Source organism: Salmo trutta, chromosome 14 (genome assembly GCF_901001165.1).
Source record: "Salmo trutta chromosome 14, fSalTru1.1, whole genome shotgun sequence".
Taxonomy (NCBI): Eukaryota; Metazoa; Chordata; class Actinopteri; order Salmoniformes; family Salmonidae; genus Salmo; species Salmo trutta.
This window is the reverse complement of record NC_042970.1, coordinates 28,079,602-28,099,828: the sequence shown is the minus strand read 5'-3', so window position 1 is coordinate 28,099,828 and position 20,227 is coordinate 28,079,602. Positions and strand designations below refer to the sequence as shown.

The 20,227-nt window shown below is 41.7% G+C and overlaps 1 protein-coding gene across 4 annotated transcripts in view; it reads left to right on the top strand.

The window, feature by feature from the left end:
* The window catches only part of arhgef10la (Rho guanine nucleotide exchange factor (GEF) 10-like a), a 125,465-nt gene that overhangs the window by 74,230 nt on the left and 31,008 nt on the right, over positions 1–20,227 (top strand). For all 4 annotated transcript variants that reach the window (XM_029775138.1, XM_029775136.1, XM_029775137.1 and 1 more), the window contains one exon: positions 3,387–3,473. In XM_029775138.1, coding sequence (XP_029630998.1) covers positions 3,387–3,473 — 87 coding nt within the window. The remainder of the gene's footprint in view (positions 1–3,386; positions 3,474–20,227) is intronic.

The following is a 20,227-nucleotide window of genomic DNA, read 5'->3' as shown; positions in this document are numbered from 1 at the left end:
ACAACAGTAAAAGGCGTGCAGCATCCATAGCTGACCCGGATGAGCCTTATCCCCACCCTAGCACCATACAATTAGATGTTCCGTCTGCCACATGGCCCAGTATCACCACTTACACACATACACAATAATAAACATTCCCTCACGGCCATGGTGTTGGTCAGGGAGGCTGCGTGCCTGGACAGATGGGCATTTGCAAAAGAGACCTAGGTCTCATGTCTTCCCTGTTAAAATAAAGGTTAAGTTAAAAATATATAAATGCTCACAGTGCTGTGTCTCAAGGCACACTAAGGGATAGAAGCAGCTATTCATTGGCCAACACTGAAAGCCTCCAAGCCTAAGACTGCTGTTGTTGCTATTATTCTCTGGATGTCTATTTCTATATTTTTACAACTGACTCATGGATCTGAGAGCTGTGCTATTCCAAGCCAGTCATTGGCTTTTCATTGCTGCCATTCATACCGCTCCAACTCTGGACTGGTCTGTTATTGTCTACTCTAGACCCTCAGGAAATCTCAGGTAGGAGCCATTTCATTTCACACTCCTCCTTTTTTCCCCATGTATACTATAACTGTACAACCTTTTAGGTAATAGAAAATGTGTTGATGCTAAAGTGGCTCTTTCAACATCTATTCATACACCCCCCAAAAAAGCTTCACTCAGGAGTAACAGAAAACAGATTGTCTGTAAGTGCTCTGCAGGTCCCAGGTACTAGCTGTGGTCTTTCACTTGTGAGGGCGCAAGTAGCACAAACCAAATACATGTACATTTATTGTATTTGAAGGGGTGTTGGGAAACAGAAGCCACAAAGGACTGTGGGCAGTTGGTAGGATACATCTAGACAGCAGTGAAACGGCAGGGATTCCATTATAACCGTAAGAGCTATGGAGACTAGAGGTCGACCGATTAATTAGGGCCGATTTCAAGTTTTCATAACAATCGGAAATCGGTATTTTTGGACACCAATTTGGCCGATGTTTTTTTTTTTACACCTTTATGTAACTAGGCAAGTCAGTTAGGAACACATTCTTATTTTCAATGATGGCCTAGGAACGGTGGGTTAACTGCCTTGTTCAGGGGCAGAATGACAGATTTTTACCTTGTGAGCTCGGGGATTCAATCTTGCAACCTTACGGTTAACTAGTCCAACGGTCTAACCACCTGCTTTACATTGCACTCCACGAGGAGCCTGCCTGTTACGCGAATGCAGTAAGAAGCCAAGGTAAGTTGCTAGCTAGCATTAAACTTATCTTATAAAAAACAATCAATCAATCATAATCACTAGTTAACTACACATGCTTGATGATATTACTAGTTTATCTAGCCTGTCCTGCGTTGCATATAATCGCTTAGGTACACGTTGCTCCAACGTGTACCTAACCATAAACATCAATGCCTTTCTTAAAATCAATACACAAGTATATATTTTTAAACCTGCATATTTAGTTAATATTGCCTGCTAACATGAATTTCTTTTAACTAGGGAAAATGTGTCACTTCTCTTGCAACAGATTCAGGGTATATGCAGCAATTTGGGCCGCCTGGCTCGTTGCGAACTGTGAAGACTATTTCTTCCTAACAAAGACAGCCGACTTCGCCAAACGGGGGATGATTTAACAAAAGCGCATTTGCAAAAAAAGCACAATCATTGCACGACTGTACCTAACCATAAACATCAATGCCTTTCTTAAAATCAATACATAGAAGTATATATTTTTAAACCTGCATATTTAGCTAAAAGAAATCCAGGTTAGCAGGCAATATTAACCAGGTGAAATTGTGTCACTTCTCTTGTGTTCATTGCACGCAGAGTCAGGGTATATGCAACAGTTTGGGCCGCCTGGCTCTTTGAGAACTAATTTGGCAGAATTTTACGTAATTATGACATAACATTGAAGGTTGTGCAATGTAACAGGAAAATTTAGACTTAGGGATGCCACCCGTTAGATAAAATATTTCTGTGTGTTTATTATATTATAATTAAGTCTATGATTTGATAGAGCAGTCTGACTGAGCGGTGGTTGGCAGCAGCAGGCTAGTAAGCATTCATTCAAACAGCACTTTCGTGCGTTTTGCCAGCAGCTCTTCGCTGTGCTTCAAGCATTGCACTTTTTATGACTTCAAGCCTATCAACTCCCAAGATTATGTTGGTGTAACCGATGTGAAATGGCTAGCTAGTTAGTGGGGTGCACGCTAATAGCGTTTCAAACGTCATTTGCTCTGAAACTTGGAGTAGTTGTTCCCCTTGCTCAGCATGGGTAACGCTGCTTCGTGGGTGGCTGTTGTCGATGTGTTCCTGGTTCGAGCCCAGGAAGGAGCGAGGAGAGGGACGGAAGCTATACTGTGCCTATAAGAACATCCAATAGTCAAAGGTATATGAAATACAAATCGAATAGAGAGAAATAGTCCTATAATTCCTATAATAACTACAACCTAAAACTTCTTACCTGGGAATATTGAAGACTCATGTTAAAAGGAACCACCAGCTTTCATATGTTCTCATGTTCTGAGCAAGGAACTTAAACGTTAGCTTTCTTACATTGCACATATTGCACTTTTACTTTCTTCTCCAACACTTTGTTTTTGCATTATTTAAACCAAATTGAACATGTTTCATTATTTATTTGAGGCCAAAATGATTTTATTGATGTATCATATTAAGTTAAAATAAGTGTTCATTCAGTATTGTTGTAATTGTCATTATTACAAAAAAAGAAATTGACTGATTAATCGGTATCGGCTTTTTTGGTCATCCAATAATCGGCACCGGTGTTGAAAAATCATGATCGGTCGACCTCTAATGGAGACCATTGTTCAAACTCTGGCCAGTTATTTTAGCCCAATCTAACTATTAGACAGTCATGAAAGGCCTTCGTAACAGGAGGTCACTATTACGTTTGACAAATGAAAAGCCTACATCCAGGTATTTGTTTATTTCGACTTTCGAAACAGTGGGTCCCAATCAATTTCCGATGCCTGGTGCAATTTCCCAATGTGGTACTGTCAGTTTGTCAGTAGGAGAACTGTGCTGTGAGCACTGCTTGAAAGGATGTTACCAATATGAAAAGACTGGCTTTTTTAGACAGCTATTTATTCAAATCTAAAAACACCTCGGTTGACAACTTAGAGCTGCTGGACCTGGTAACACTTGTTGATAATGGAACACGTGAACTGACCCCACACCACTGAGAAACGGGCCTACAGTATGTCATGGATGAATCTAATCCTCCTACTAACCTCTACAAGCCGAGCCAGATATAGATCAGTCTCCCACTATAAGAGCAACAGTAGCTCAACCATATGGGGAGGATGAATATTGAATTATCTAAATGAACAAAACAGCATGTAATATTTATGGTTACTTAATATTTGTTTTGTACCCCTTACAGCTTGAAGCTGCCCTTCACAATCCGGTGCAGTGTGCTTTGCTGGGCTTCTCTGCAGCAAGCACCTCGCTACCTCAAGGCTATCTCTGGGTGAGTGACTTACACATGCACAGTTTACAGGCACACATATGCATGCATGCATGCACACAAACACACATGTGCACACAGAAGTATTTAAAAAAACATTAACCATGACACCTTTTGATACAAATATATCCTCTGTAATATTACATTTGTAGTGGCCTCAGGGTTGTTCACATCTATTAATCAAAGTACAAAAAATGAGGCAATGAAAGGGATACAAATAGTTTTTCTCTACAAAAACAATTGTTGCCATGGAAACTGACCATTCACTTTCATTTAGTATAGACCTTTTCAACTGTCAAAACAATAACAAGTTATATATGTACCCACTAGAGATTCCCCGGTAAACATCTGACGCTAAAGAGCCCCATAACCGCTAGCTAGCTAGTTGGCGTGGCAGGTAGCCTAGTGGTTAGAGCGTTGGGCCAGAAAGGTTGCTAGATCGAATCCCTGAGCTGACAAGGTAAATATCTGGCGTTCTGCAGCTGAACAAGGCAGTTAACCCACTGTTCCTAGGCCGTCATTGTAAATAAGAATTTGTTCTTAACTGACTTAAGTAAAAAAATTCAATAAAAAGTTGGCTAGCTAGCACTAAATGACAAATTTGTATTTCTTGATCCAACCAAAAAACAGAACAAACTAGTTATATACACACTTGTTGCTATCAGATCCACTTAACAAACTCATCAGACAATGTTTATTTCCCGTTAATTATCGGTTTGCTCTGGTGGTGTTCCATATGGCTAGCACAGCAAATAACCACAGAGCTAGTGTGATATGAAGGTAGTGAAAGATGAACTTAGTTAGATAGATGCATTTTGCATGCATAGATGCATTTTTCTCACGGCAGCCAACATTATAACTTAAACGAAATGTAGCTAGCATACGAGTCCAATGTTTGAGGGCCACATTGTTTACATCAAAAGTTAGCCAGCAGCAGTAATTCGCCCACTTATCAAACTCTCTCCCCGTTCACCAATCTGTTTCTCCTAGCTCTTTGTTTGCTTCCTCCATAACGCAACTATATTTTGCCTAGGTGTTTTACCAAGGTATATATGGACCACTAGCTTGTGCTAGGCATGAATTATGGACCTCACGTTACGAGACATAGCTAGTGGTTTGTTTACATGTCCTACACAAATGCTAGCGCTGACACCTTGTGGTGATAATGTTAAACTGCATATAAATTGCACCAGGATGATACATAACATGAAGCAAACAAATTGCAACTTTATTTCAACTTTATTATTTTGAAATGAAATCAAATTAACCATAAAATATTCCTTTCTGCACTCCCTCATGATCGTGATATTTAAGTGATAATGCCCTCGAAGCCGGTGTTTGGAGGATATATTGGCACGGGTGTTGTTATACCCGAGACGAACTTGAGGGCCAGCAAACAGTGCCAATATATCCTCCAAACACCGGAGTCGAGGGTATTATCTTTTTTTTTTTACAACGGGTTGCAAACATATTCAAATAATGATTGACATATTTTCATTAAAAATGTTATTTTGATTGATTTATTCATACTATTTCATCCGTCCGCAAGATGTAGTCCCGATACAAATCTAGGGTTGCTACCCAAGCAGACAGGACACAACCCAGTCGTTCAGTCTTTTTGTTCTGTATCTATGGACGCGACCCAGCCATTCATTCTAAATGTTCCATTGCCATTGTAACCGATGTGAAATGGCTAGTTAGTTAGCGGTGGTGCGCGCTAATGGCATTTCAATCGGTGACGTCACTCGCTCTGAGACTTGAAGTAGGGTTTCCCCTTGCGTTTGCAAGGGCCGCGGCTTTTGTGGGGCGATGGGTAACGATGCTTCGTGGGGTGTCAGTTGTTGATGTGTGCAAGGGTCCCTGGTTCGAGCCCAGGTTGGGGCGAAGAGAGGGACGGAACCTACACTGTTACACCATACTGGCTGGCAACATTCTGATCCCTTGCTTGCTAGCTAGCCAACTATGGCTAACTTAGTCACGTCTAAAAGTGCAGCCAGAATAACAGCAAAGTATTTGCATTTGTTTAAGCTGTTTTCTAGAGATATTTATTTGGATACATCCATAACATTGAGCTAATGAGGTGCGATTTCGCCTGGCATAGAAAATGTGCTCACTCATCAGGACACTGTTGTTCAGAGGAGCTAGCCAACAACACCACCAACACAAACACTTCAAACTGAAGCTGGAAAGACTGCAAACTAGCTGCACTTTACATTTTTTCAATTTATATTTCTTTCTATACAGTTGAAGTCAGAAGTTTATATACACCTTAGCCAAATACATTTAAACTCAGTTTTTCACAATTCCTGACATTTAGTCCTAGTAAAAATTCCCTGTTTTAGGTCAGTTAGGATCACCACTTTATTTTAAGAATGTGAAATGTCAGAATAATAGTACAGAGAATGGCTTATTTCAGCTTTTATTTCTTTCATTTACATTACATTTATGTCATTTAGCAGACACTCTTATCCAGAGCGACTTACAAATTGGTGCATTCACCTTATGATATCCAGTGGAACAACCACTTTACAATAGTACATCTATATCTTTTTTGGGGGGGAGGGTAGGGGGGGTTAGAAGGATTACTTAATCCTATCCCAGGTATTCCTTAAAGAGGTGGGGTTTCAGGTGTCTCCGGAAGGTGGTGATTGACTCCGCTGTCCTGGCGTCGTGAGGGAGCTTGTTCCACCATTGGGGTGCCAGAGCGGCGAACAGTTTTGACTGGGCTGAGCGGGAACCGTGCTTCCGCAGAGGTAGGGAGGCGAGCAGGCCAGAGGTGGATGAACGCAGTGCCCTTCTTTGGGTGTAGGGACTGATCAGAGCCTGAAGGTACGGAGGTGCCGTTCCCCTCACAGCTCCGTAGGCAAGCACCATGGTCTTGTAGCAGATGCAAGCTTCAACTGGAAGCCAGTGGAGTGTGCGGAGGAGCGGGGTGACGTGAGAGAACTTGGGAAGGTTGAACACCAGACGGGCTGCGGCGTTCTGGATGAGTTGTAGCGGTTTGATGGCACAGGCAGGGAGCCCTGCCAACAGCGAGTTGCAGTAATCCAGACGGGAGATGACAAGTGCCTGGATTAGGACCTGCGCCGCTTCCTGTGTGAGGCAGGGTCGTACTCTGCGAATGAAAGGAGAAGATTAATTGTGTGTCGTCTGCGTAGCAATGATAGGAGAGACCATGTGAGGATATGACAGAGCCAAGTGACTTGGTGTATAGCGAGAATAGGAGAGGGCCTAGAACTGAGCCCTGGGTGACACCAGTGGTGAGAGCACGTGGTGCGGAGACGGATTCTCACCACGCCACCTGGTAGGAGCGACCTGTCAGGTAGGACGCAATCCAAGAGTGAGCCGCGCCGGAGATGCCCAACTCGGAGAGGGTGGAGAGGAGGATCTGATGGTTCACAGTATCAAAGGCAGCAGATAGGTCTAGAAGGATGAGAGCAGAGGAGAGAGAGTTAGCTTTAGCAGTGCGGAGAGCCTCCGTGACACAGAGAAGAGCAGTCTCAGTTGAATGACCAGTCTTGAAACCTGACTGATTTGGATCAAGAAGGTAATTCTGAGAGAGATAGCAAGAGAGCTGGCCAAGGACGGCACACTGAAGAGTTTTGAAGAGGAAAGAAAGAAGGGATACTGGTCTGTAGTTGTTGACATCGGAGGGATCAAGTGTAGGTTTTTTGAGAAGGGGTGCAACTCTCGCTCTCTTGAAGACGGAAGGGACGTAGCTAGCGGTCAAGGATGAGTTGATGAGCGAGGTGAGGTAAGGGAGAAGGTCTCCGGAAATGGTCTGGAGAAGAGAGGAGGGGATAGGGTCAAGCGGGCAGGTTGTTGGGCGGCCGGCCGTCACAAGTCGCACGATTTCATCTGGAGAGAGATGGGAGAAAGAGGTCAAAGCATAGGGTAGGGCAATGTGAGCAGGACCAGCGGTGTCGTTTGACTTAACAAACGAGGATCGGATGTCGTCAACCTTCTTTTCAAAATGGTTGACAAAGTCGTCCGCAGAGAGTGAGCAGGGGGGGGGGGGAGGAGGATTCAGGAGGGAGGAGAAGGTGGCAAAGAGCTTCCTAGGTTTAGAGGCAGATGCTTGGAATTTAGAGTGGTAGAAAGTGGCTTTAGCAGCAGAAACAGAGGAAGAAAATGTGGAGAGGAGGGAGTGAAAAGATGCCAGGTCCGCAGGGAGGCTAGTTTTCCTCCATTTCCGCTCGGCTGCCCGGAGCCCTGTTCTGTGAGCTCGCAATGAGTCGTCAAGCCACGGAGCAGGAGGGGAGGACCGAGCCGGCCGGGAGGATAGGGGACATAGAGAGTCAAAGGATGCAGAAAGGGAGGAGAGGAGTGTTGAGGAGGCAGAATCAGGAGATTGATTGGAGAAGGATTGAGCAGAGGGAAGAGATGATAGGATGGAAGAAGAGAGAGTAGCAGGAGAGAGAGAGCGAAGGTTGCGACGGCGCAATACCATCTGAGTAGGGGCAGAGTGAGTAGTGTTGGAGGAGAGCGAGAGGGAAAAGGATACAAGGTAGTGGTCGGAGACTTGGAGGGGAGTTGCAGTGAGATTGGTAGAAGAACAGCATCTAGTAAAGATGAGGTCAAGCGTATTGCCTGCCTTGTGAGTAGGGTGGACGGTGAGAGGGTGAGGCCAAAAGAGGAGAGGAGTGGAAAGAAGGAGGCAGAGAGAAATTAGTCAAAGGTAGACGTAGGGAGGTTAAAGTCACCCAGAATTGTGAGGGGTGAGCCATCCTCAGGAAAGGAACTTATCAAGGCGTCAAGCTCATTGATGAACTCTCCAAGGGAACCATTCATCACATTCCCAGTGGGTCAGAAGTTTACATACACTCAATTAGTATTTGGTAGCATTGCCTTAAACAATTTAAACTTGGGTCAAATGTTTCAGATAGCCTTCCACAACCTTCCCACCATAAGTTGGGTGAATTTTGGTCCATTCCTCCTGACAGAGCTGGTGTAAATGAGTCAGGTTTGTAGGCCTCCTTGCTCGCACATGCTTTTTTCCTCCAAACATAATGATGGTCATTATGGTCAAACAGTTCTATTTCTCCAAAAAGTACGATCTTTGTCCCCATGTGCAGTTGCAAACCGTAGTCTGACTTTTTTTATGCCGGTTTTGGAGCAGTGGCTTCTTTCTTGCCAAGCGGCCTTTCAGGTTATGTCGATATAGGACTCGTTTTACTGTGGATATAGATACTTTTGGACCTGTTTCCTCCAGCATCTTTACAAGGTCCTTTGTTGTTGTTCTGGGATTGATTTGCACTTTTCGCACCGAAGTACGTTCATCTCTAGGAGACAGAACGCGTCTCCTTCCTGAGTGGTATGACAGCTGCTTGGTCCCATGGTGTTTATACTTGCGTACTATTGTTTGTACAGATGAATGTGGTACCTTCAGACGTTTGGAAATTGCTCCCAAGGATGAACCAGACTTGTGGAGGTCTACAATTTTTTATCTGAGCCTATCAGAAGCTTCTAAAGCCATTACATCATTTTCTGGAATTGTCCAAGCTGTTTAAAGGCACAGTCAACTTAGTGTATGTAAACTTCTGACCCACTGGAATTGTGATACAGTGAATTATAAGTGAAATAATCTGTCTGTAAACAATTGTTGGAAAAATGACTTGTGTCATGCACAAAGTAGATGTCCTAACCGACTTGCCAAAACTATAGTTTGTTAACAAGAAATTTGTGGAGTGGTTGAAAAATGATTTTTAATTACTCCAACCTAAGTTTATGTGAACTTCCAACTTCAACTGGTTATTCATAAAAATTATGCCAGCTGATTCATGATTTCGTCTGTTTGAGAAACGTTGCCTGCCTCTCTGTCTCGTCCCAACTCCCGACACGTTCAATGCTATGGGACAGCTGGAGATCGAATTTGAATATTGAAACAATGTTGCAAATGTCGGAGAGACAGACGGCAAGGTTTTTACAAATCTCCGCAGTTGAAAATGGCAATGTTAGTCTAAAATAAAAGTGAGATAATGTCTAGATGCTTTTTATAGTGGAGATCAAGTTTATAATTGCTTGGCTGATGAGACAGTGGATTGTGTAGTCAGATGGAACAGAGTAAATAGGCATTTTAACGTCATAGATTTAGCCGGTGGTAACTTGTGGAAAAGACACCGGCTGGTATGTGGTTTTAACCAATCAGCATTCAGGATTAGGCCCACCCGTTGTATAATTGCTAATAATGTCTCTCTCCAGTGCATGTCATCCTTAAGGTCTACCTTCATTACAAGGATAGGGCTTGCACTAATCCAATTCATGGGGGCATGTACAGTAGCTGTAGAAGTCAAACCTGGTATCCTTCAACATGGTTAGCCTCATTAATTGTCTAATAAAAAAGAAAAACCCACACACTGATCTTGCCAGTATCAGTCTTTTATTTTCTTTCAAGTTATTAGCAAATGATTCCCACACACATAAGTTTTCAGATGGGTGAGTACTTTTCCTATTTCTAACAGTATCATTTCATATGGAGAAAACATATTAACAAAATGTAAACAATGTACAAGCCACATATACAAGTGCATTGAACATGCCCACAAGGCTAATACTAATCCCATCATATGTCTGCATTGGGCATGCATGCCATAAATAATATCACTTCTACTGAAGAGCACGGATAGTGGAGGCAAGAGAAAAATAACCTGTAGAGTGACCACAGTAAATGGAATTTTGCTGGATTTAAGACTTTCACTTTCTGTGAAAAACCTTGCCTCAGAAAATAAATTGTCTGTTAATCTTAAAGCAAAATGTTTTGGTGCCCCCTCCTTTCTGGGAAGAGTGGGCATTTTATTGGGTAATCCACATAAAGCACATGGATAAATCAGCTGGATAAGGCCCTCGAGGATCCATCTAGACAGACTCAGCTCCCTCCCACTAGGCGTTGTTTCAAAGTACAGACATTTTTCAACGTATTGTGATGTGGAATCTATGTGTAAAATACATTGGATTTACAAAGAGTCATCAACATAAACAGTTGTTTTGAGGGTGCAATTTCAACCACAGGATCATGTCATAATGGTAACCAATTTTCAACATAGACAAAGGTTGTTAAAATATGCTGAATTTGTACCTCTGAAACAATAGACCTTCAGTATTCTTTTTTTATTTATTTAACCAGGCAAGTCAATTAAGAACAGTCTTATTTGCAATGATGGCTTGGCACGAGGCACAAGGCCTCCTGTGGGGACGGGGGATTAAAAATAAAACAATGTAAGACACGGGCATCAGCACAAATACAACAGAAAACAAACAGTAGATGTGTGTGTGCGTGCCGGCATGTGTGTGGTGTGTTTGAAGTAAACAACATGCTTCCTTACACAAGGCAACACAAACTAGTGACATCGGGTCTTATGAACCTGTTCATCTATTTGTCATTTGAACTGCTCCAGGGACACCAGGTCCTGGAATTTAAGGTTGGCTTGGAGGGAATTCTAAGACCAGAAGGCTGATTAATGAAAGGACCTTTTTTCCATGCTCGGTTCTCATTTTGGGGCTGTTAGCATAAAACAAGATTGAGATCTGAGCTTAAATTAGTTTTAATTTCGAGCTAGAAGAGAGGATAGATAAAATGGCAGTTTTCCTTAAATGAGAATGAACCAGTGTTTGAGTCTGCGTGTTGCTATTGATGTTCACCCGACAGCACTGTAAAGATCACAATGGTGAGTAAGACGTCTCTGATTGGTGACAAAATGAAGGGCTGCATGACACACAGTCAAGAGCCTTCAGGGTAGAGCTTGAAGCTTGCACATACAGTAAATAGTATCACCATAGTCCAACACTGACAGAAAAGTACAACGAATCAACTATTTTCTGTCGGCAAAGGAAAAAAACAAGCTTTGTACCAGTAATAAAACCCAATATTTACATTTACATTTTTGTCATTTGTAACTCACAACCTGGATTCGGTCTTATGTAGCAAAATTTGAAATTGTGTTTTTACATTGGATAAAAGTAGAGAGCTCCAAAATGGAAAAGTAATTCTCCTTTGAAAGTTGATCAACCTGTAAACTCACTTTTGAGAAAATGGCCTTTGAATTAGGGCGATATATTTAGTTTTTTTCGATATATTCGAGTTTATGTTTTAGCGCGATATGGAAAATGCCTGTACCGCAAGAATCGAGGTTCTGTTATAATGTTGTAACGTTTTACAAATGCAGCATCTCCCTGTCTCTTCTCTGTCAGCCCAATGCCGAATCATGTCCCAACACGTGCACAGAGGTTATCCACCAATCACAACCCTAGACAGCCTTTCACAAATTGTAACCACGCTGGAGAAGTGTAGCGGCTGTAAAACTTCCACAAAAATGGAAAGTGAGGAAGCCAGCTCAGTCTCTCGTGAGGATGAAATCATTCCCAAAAAGGGCAGCACATTTTTTCAGTAATATGGAAGTAATTTGGGTTTAAGAGGTCTGATGTTCAGGAAATGAATGGCCTATGCAAAATGTGTCGAAAGACAATTGCTACGAAAAGCAGCAGTACAACTAACCCCTTCCATCACCTGCAACTGAAACGCGCGGTGGAATGGGAGGAATGCCGATTCCAGTCGCCCGATTCCCAAAACGTCTGCTAAAAGACAAACTACCACAAACTACCTTTTCAAACGTAATCCCTTATGACAAGGAAAGTTTGAGGTGGAAGGAGATAACGGATGCAGTGACCTATTACATGGCGAAAGATGTGGTTCCAATCTTTACAGTACAAAAGCCAGGCTTTAAAAAGCTGCTAGGTACAGTTGACCAGAATTATCAGCTGCCAAGCCACAAGTATTTCACGGAAGAAGCCCTGTCGCGATTATACACTGCTACCCACGAAAGAATCGCAGAGAAGCTTGCTAGTGTTTGTTATTTTTCCACCACAGCCGATCTATGGTCAAGCAGAACGTCAGAGCCATACCTAAGTTTGACTGTCCACTACATAAATGAAGACTGTAAATTGCAAAATGTCTGCCTCCAGACGTCTTACTTCCCCGATGATCATACGGGTGAAGTAATATCCCAGGGTCTCAGACTCTCTGGCATCGTGGAAGATGAGCGAAGACCGACAGGTGTGCATGACAACTGACAGCAGGAGCAACATGATAGAAGCATTGCGCTTGAACAACTGGACCCACCTGCAGTGCTTTGGGCACAGGCTTCACCTCGCCATCGGTAAGTGTGACATTGGATAATTAAAGTGCATTCAATAAAGTTATGTTCTGTAGGCTAATGTATTAGTAGTTGTCATTCTGCCAATCCAATAGCAAATAACCACAGGATGTTTTAATTATAACAACAAATTAACTAAATTAATTCATTTTCAATCAAAATGATTATATGAATTACATATTCAAACAGCTAGTGGAAAACATTCCTAAACAATAGAATAGACGTGTGGGTGTGTATTGTTCATTTGTTTTGCACAAATAGGCCTTGAGGCTTTGTATATATATATATTTATTTTAATAAAGAAAATTCAGTTAAGAATTATGTCTTGGCCTTTTTTAATTTGTTTAGAGAAAAACAAGAAATTGAGATATATATTGTGAATCGTCCAAACCCCTGAATAAAATGGAGATATTACTTTTAGGCCTACTTTTAATGTTTTGTTATCTAGTGAAGAGCTCTTCTTTGTCTACACCCATTCAGCATCATTCACACCCTCTTAAGCTTTAGCCCCACCCATCTCGTTTTGATCTCGGAGCATTCAGAGCGCACACTCAACGCTTTGGCCAATGATTTGTTTACCTCTGGATAACATGAAAACAGCCTAAACGGCTTTGCTGGCAACAATTTCATTCTGATTTTTTCCGACGTTTACTGAGACTGGCCATATTCAACAGGTGTTGTACACTTTAGCTTATTAAGCTAGCCTAGCTAGATAGGTAAACAATGAACCTAGCTAGGTAAACAACGTAAGATCACACATGTCACGTAACGTTAGATAACGAGTCAGCCAGCTAACGTTAGCTAGTTAAACAACAATGAACATAATTTGGCACTATGTTGTTTCTACCCTGCATGAATCTGCTGGGAGCTAACCAACCAGGTTCAATGTTAGCTAGCTAACATTAGGCTCAAACTAGCAAAGCAAATGGCTCTGGGATACGAATAATAATGTCAGCTAGGGAGCCAGACAGCTAACTTTAGCTAGTTAAACAACAATGAACATAGTCCCAAATCATCTCGTTACTACCCTGCATTAATCTGCTGGGAGCTAACCAACCAGGTTCAATGTTAGCTAGCTACTGTAACATTAAGCTCTAACTAGAAAAGCAAACGGTTTTGGGATACGAATAATAACGTCATACACGTAACATTAGCTAGCTAACTAACAGTACACTTTAGCTTGAAATGAAACAACTTTTGTAAAAATTTGAAACGTGTAATATTTGAAAATGTAGCTAGCTAACGCTAGACTATCTTACCGGTATACATCATCATGCATGATAGATGCATCTCCCTGTCATGGATGCCATGCCACAGTTGCTCCTTAGTTTGAAGATGTAATCCAGAGACAGGTGTTTTCTCCACCTCTAGCCATCATACTCTAATTCCACTGATTTCGAAACTCAAACCTCCAGAAAGTGGAGAGCAACACTTATACAGCTCCACTACACGATACATTTTTAAAAAAGCAGTGTTCGACAGGATTACCAATACAGACTGACCAGCTCAAACAGACAGAAGCCTGCTATGTGGCAGACCAATTTGAACTCCTCTCTTGGCATGAGACTCCTCTCTTGTCCAGGCTACTCATTATCCCAGACAATCATGGTTAGTGGGATCACTGTTTCTGTGGCTTAACCAACAAGGCTTGTAATTTAACATTTTTTTTTGCATTTACAGATGGCATACATGTTTATTATTAAGGCACATGAAAGTTCACATGTTCCAGAAAGCATTTTTGCCAAAAAAGTCATTTTGATAAAAATAAACATTAAAATTGCTCTCCTGTGAAGTCATGACTTGCTACATATGTTTTGTTGTAGAGGAATTCAGAACAAGCTTAAAAACATACATATTATCTTAAATTATGTGAAAAGCTGTTTGAGCTTTTTCAAAAGCCAAAGTCAAACTACTGCCACTTGAATAGAGAACAGTTTCATCTGCATACAAATTTACATCAGCTGTCTCAATATGTCTCCCAATGTTGTTTGATATAGATAATAAACAACAGGGGACCTACAATTGATCAGACTTATAACAATCTGCCTTAAAGGAAAGATTCACCCAATTTGAATGTTCTATTGTTTTTGTGATGTTCTGTCGATTCTCTGGGTCATTTCAAGCAGACAGAAATTCTGCCTGTATGACATAGTTGTGTGATAAAGCCACTCTTACTACACTATATTATCAAATCAAATTTTATTTGTCACATGCGCCGAATACAACCGGTGTAGACCTTGCAGTGAAATGCTTACTTACAAGCCCTTAACCAACAATGCAGTTTTAAGAAAATACCCCCAAAAAGGTAAGAGATAAGAATAACAAATAATTAAAGAGCTGCAGTAAATAACAATAGCGGGGCTATATACAGGGGGTACCGGTACAGAGTTAATTTGCGGGGGCACTGGTGTCAAGGTAATTGAGGTAATATGTACATGTAGGTAGAGTTATTAAAGTGACTATGCATAGATAATAACAGAGAGTAGCAGCAGCATAGAAGAGGGGAAGGGGGGGCAATGCAAATAGTCTGAGTAGCCATTTGATTAGATGTTAAGGAGTCTTATGGCTTTGGGGTAAAAGCTGTTCAGAAGCCTCTTGGACCTAGACTTGGTACTCCAGTACCGCTTGCCGTGCGGTAGCAGAGAGAACAGTCTGTGACTAGGGTGGCTGGAGTCTTTGACAATTTTTTGGGCCTTCCTCTGACACCGCCTGGTATAGAGGTCTTGGATGGCAGGAAGCTTGGCCCTGGTGATGTACTGGGCCGTATGCACTACCCTCTGTAGTGCTTTGCCGAGCAGTTGCGATACCAGGCAGTGATACGGTGGTATATAAACAGCTATGAAAAATACAGATGAAAACTCTCTAGCTAGATAGTGTGGTCTACAGCTTATCATGAGATACTCTACCACAGGCGAGCAATACCTCGAGACTTCGAGATATTGTGAACCAGCTGTTGTTTACAAACATGCTTCGGCCCCCACCCCGTGTCATACCAGAGGCTGCTGTTCTATCACATCGGCTGCGGAGAGCGTGATCACACAGTCTTCTAGAACAGCTGGTGCTCTCATGCATGTTTCAGTGTTATTTGCCTCGAAGTGAGCATAGAGGTAATTTAGCTCGTCTGGTAGGCTCGTGTCACTGGGCAGCTCTCAGCTGTGCTTCCCTTTGTAGTTTGTAATGGTTTGCAAGCCTATAGCGTCAGAGGCGGTGTAGTACGATTCGATCTTATTCCTGTATTGATGCTTTGCCTGTTTGATGGTTCGTCGGAGGGCATAGTTGGATTTTTTTCTAAACTTCCGGATTAGAGTCCCGCTCCTTGAAAGCAGCAGCTCTAGCCTTTAGCTCAGTGCGGATGTTGCCTGTAATCCATGGCTTCTGGTTGGGGTATGTACAGTTGAAGTCGGAAGTTTACATACAGTCAGGTTGGAGTCAATAAAACTTGTTTTTCAACCAGAACACAAGTTTCTTGTTAACAAACTATAGTTTTGGAAAGTCGTTTAGGACATCTACCTTGTGCATGACAAGTAATTCTTCCAACAATTGTTTACAGACAGAATATTTCACTTATAATTAACTGTATCACAATTCCAGTGGGTCAGAAGTTTACATACACTAAGTTGACTGTGCCTTTAAACAGCTTGGACAATTCCAGAAAATGAAGTCATGACTTTATAAGCTTCTGATAGGCTAATTGACATAATTTGAGTCAATTGGAGGTGTACCTGTGGGTATATTTCAAAGCCTATCTTCAAAATCAGTGCCTCTTTGCTTGACATCATGGGAAAATCTAAAGAAGTCAGCCGACCTCAGATAAAAAAAATGGTAGACCTCCACAAGTCTGGTTCATCCTTGGGAGCAATTTCCAAATGCCTGAAGGTACCACGTTCATCTGTACAAACAATAGTACGCAAGTATAAACACCATGGGACCATTCAGCCGTCATACCGCTCAGGAAGGAGACGCGTTCTGTCTCCTAGAGATGAACGTACTTTGGTGCAAAAAGTGCAAATCAATCCCAGAACAACAACAAAGGACCTTGTGAAGATGCTGGAGGAAACAGGTCCAAAAGTATCTACATCCACAGTAAAAGGAGTCCTATATGAACATAACCTGAAAGGCCGCTCAGCAAGGAAGAAGCCACTGCTCCAAAACCGCCATAAAAAAAAGCCAGACTACGGTTTGCAACTGCACATGGGGACAAAGATCGTAGTTTTTGGAGAAATGTCCTCTGGTCTGATGAAACAAAAATAGAACTGTTTGGCCATAATGCCCATTGCTATGTTTGGAGGTTAAAGGGGGGGCTTGCAAGCCAAAGAAGACCATCTCAACTGTGAAGCACGGGGGTGGCGGCATCATGTTGTGGGGGTGCTTTGCTGCAGGAGGGACTGGTGCACTTCACAAAATAGATGGCATCCTGAGGAAGGAAAAATATGTGGATATATTGAAGCAACATCTCAAGACATCAGTCAGGAAGTTAAAGCTTCCTGTCACACATGGGTCTTCCAAATGGACAATGACCCCAAGCATACTTCCAAAGTTGTGGAAAAATGGCTTAAGGACAACAAAGTCAAGGTATTGGAGTGGCCATCACAAAGCCCTGTCTTCAATCCTACATAAAATTTGTGGGCAGAACTGAAAAGGTGTGTGCGAGCAAGGAGGCCTACAAACCTGACTCAGTTACACCAGCTCTGTCAGGAAGAATGGGCCAAAATTCACCCAACTTATGGTGGGAAGGTTGTGGAAGGCTACCCAAATCATTTGACCCAAGTTAAACAATTTAAATGCAGTGCTACCAAATACTAATTGAGTGTATGTAAACTTCTGACCCACTGGGAATGTGATGAAAGAAATAAAAGCTAAAATAAATCACTCTCTCTACTTTTATTCTGACATTTCACATTCTTAAAATAAAGTGGTGATCCTAACTGACCTAAAACAGTGAATTTGTACTAGAATTAAATGTCAGGAATTGTGAAAAACTGAGTTGAAATGTATTTGGCTAAGGTGTATGTAAACTTCCAACTTCAAATGTACGTACGGTCACTTTGGGGATGACGTCATCAATGCACTTATTGATGAAGCCAATGACTGATGTGGTACTCCTCAATGCCATCGGAGGAATCCCAGAACATATTCCACTCTGTGCTAGCAAAACAGTCCTGTAGCTTAGCATCTGCTTCATCTGACCACTTTTTTATTGATATAGTCACTGGGGCTTCCTGCTTTAATTTTTGCTTGTAAGCGGGAATCAGGAGGATAGAATTATGGTCAGATTTGCCAAACTGAGGGCGAGGGAGCTTTGTTTGTGTCTCTGTGTGTGGAGTAAAGGTGGTCCAGAGTTCTTCCTCTGGTTGCACATTTAACATGCTGATAGAAATTTGGTAAAACAAATTTAAGTTTCACTGCATTAATGTCCCCGGCTGCTTGGAGCTCCGCCTCTGGGTGAGCATTTTCTTGTTTGCTTATGGCGGAATACTGCTCATTCAATGCTGTCTTACTGCCAGCCTCTGACTGTGGTGGTATGTAAACAGCTATGAAAAATACAGATGAAATATCTCTAGGTAGATAGTGGGGTCTACAGCTTATCATGAGATACTCTACCTCAGGCGAGCAATACCTCGAGACTTCGAGATATTGTGCACCAGCTGTTGTTATTTACAAAATTACATAGTCCGCTGCCCCGGATTCAGCTGTTCTATCCTGCCGATGCAGCGTATAACCAGCCAGCTGTAGGTTGATAGTGTCGGCGTTCAGCTACGACTCCTTGAAACGTAAGATGTTACAGTTTTGAATGTCCAGTTGGTAGTTTAATCTTCCTCGTAGGTCATATATTTTATTGTCCAAAGATTGCACGTTTACTAGCGGAATGGAAGGAAGTGGGGGTGTATTCGATCGCCTACGAATTCTCAGAAGGCAGCCTGCCCTCCGGCCCCTTTTTCTCTGCCTCCTCTTCATGCAAATCACGGGGATCTGGGCCTGTTCCTGAGGAAGCAGTATATCGTTCGTGTCGGGCTTGTCAGACTCGTTAAAAGAAAAAAAGGATTCTGACAGTCCGTGGTGAGTAATTGCAGTTCGGATGTCCAGAAGTTATTTTCGGTCATAAGAGACGGTAGTGGCAACATTATGTACAAAATAAGTAAAAAAATAAGTTACAAACAATTTAAATAAACGAACAAGAAGTACAATCAGTTGGGGACACGTAAAACATCTGCCTTCTTCTCCAGCGCCACTGGCCGATGTCATAACAAGGAAGGATGTCTTCTCTCGAATGAGCCATTAATCATATTTTTGGTCTAGCACATTTCTCCTATTTGTCTGCCTCTTCAGTCCAGGTTGCATTGCATGGTGCTGTTACCAGAGATATTAGATAAAGGAGATAGGAATCCCATTGGGCAATTAATGGATGAACATATAACGCCCCACCCAGCAGACTGTTGACCAATCCCATTCACGTTCTCATGTTGCATCACGCCGTTGCTAAACTAATCATCACGCAATCCATTTTCAAAGTCAGGGTATTAGTCGAGAAACGTGTCTATTTTCCTTGAAAGTACATAATGTCACAATTCAAAAGCTATACAATATTACAGATATCAAGTTCATTATTTCCTCTGAAAAGATTTGTAATGTTGTACTTCCAGTGGTGTAACACATATGCTTGGTTTGTAAATTCTGTTTTTGGATAGTGCCCCTGGCTATCCGTAAATTCAAAAAACAAGAATATTGTGCTGTCTGGTTTGCTTAATGTAAGGAATTTAAAATTATTTATACTTTTACTTTTGATACTTAAGTATATCTTAGCAATTACATTTTATTTTGATACTTAAGTATATTTAAAACCAAATACTTTTAGACTTTTACTCAATTAATATTTTACTGGGTAGCTTTTACTTTTACTTGTGTCATTTTCTATTAAGGTATATTTTACTCAAGTATGACAATTGGGTACTTTTTCCACCACTATGTACTTCTTGTTGACGAAATTCATGCTAATGTTGGGTTTTTGAGCTAGCGCCCAATTGACTCCCATTATTTCCTTGAAGGAGAGCTCTCCTTGTCCCAGAATTGCCAAGAATACACTGCGTGGCCCACTGACGTAGCATGGGCAATGCGCACAATGGGCATTAAAAGGATTCCTATGGAATTTCCCATCTACTCAAAAGTTTTTCAGTTGTTGCGAATTACAGACTCCACTTTGCGAGGCACATCAATCTGTAGGTTGAACATGGTGAGATTGTAGACTCCTAAATTGATAGTGCAGCTTGTTGATAGTGCAGCTACTTCACATGCCGATATTGTCTTTGGTATTATTGTGTGTAGCAAGGTTTGCTAGCTAGCTAGCTAGCCAGCCAGCCGATAGAGGAAAGCATTGCATTTGGTAGTCAACTTGAGCTGCAAAAGATTTCCACAACGATTTTCACATGTTGCTACCAACATTATTATAATGCCAAAATCAAACATTTGTTCACAAAAAATATTGTTCTCACATATTCATGTTATTTAACACTGTCAATTATAGGAATGAGTGGTTTTGGGTGGATTTTTCCTTTAACACACTGGGTTCTTTTTTATTTATTTTATTTAACCCTTATTTTACCAGGTAAGTTA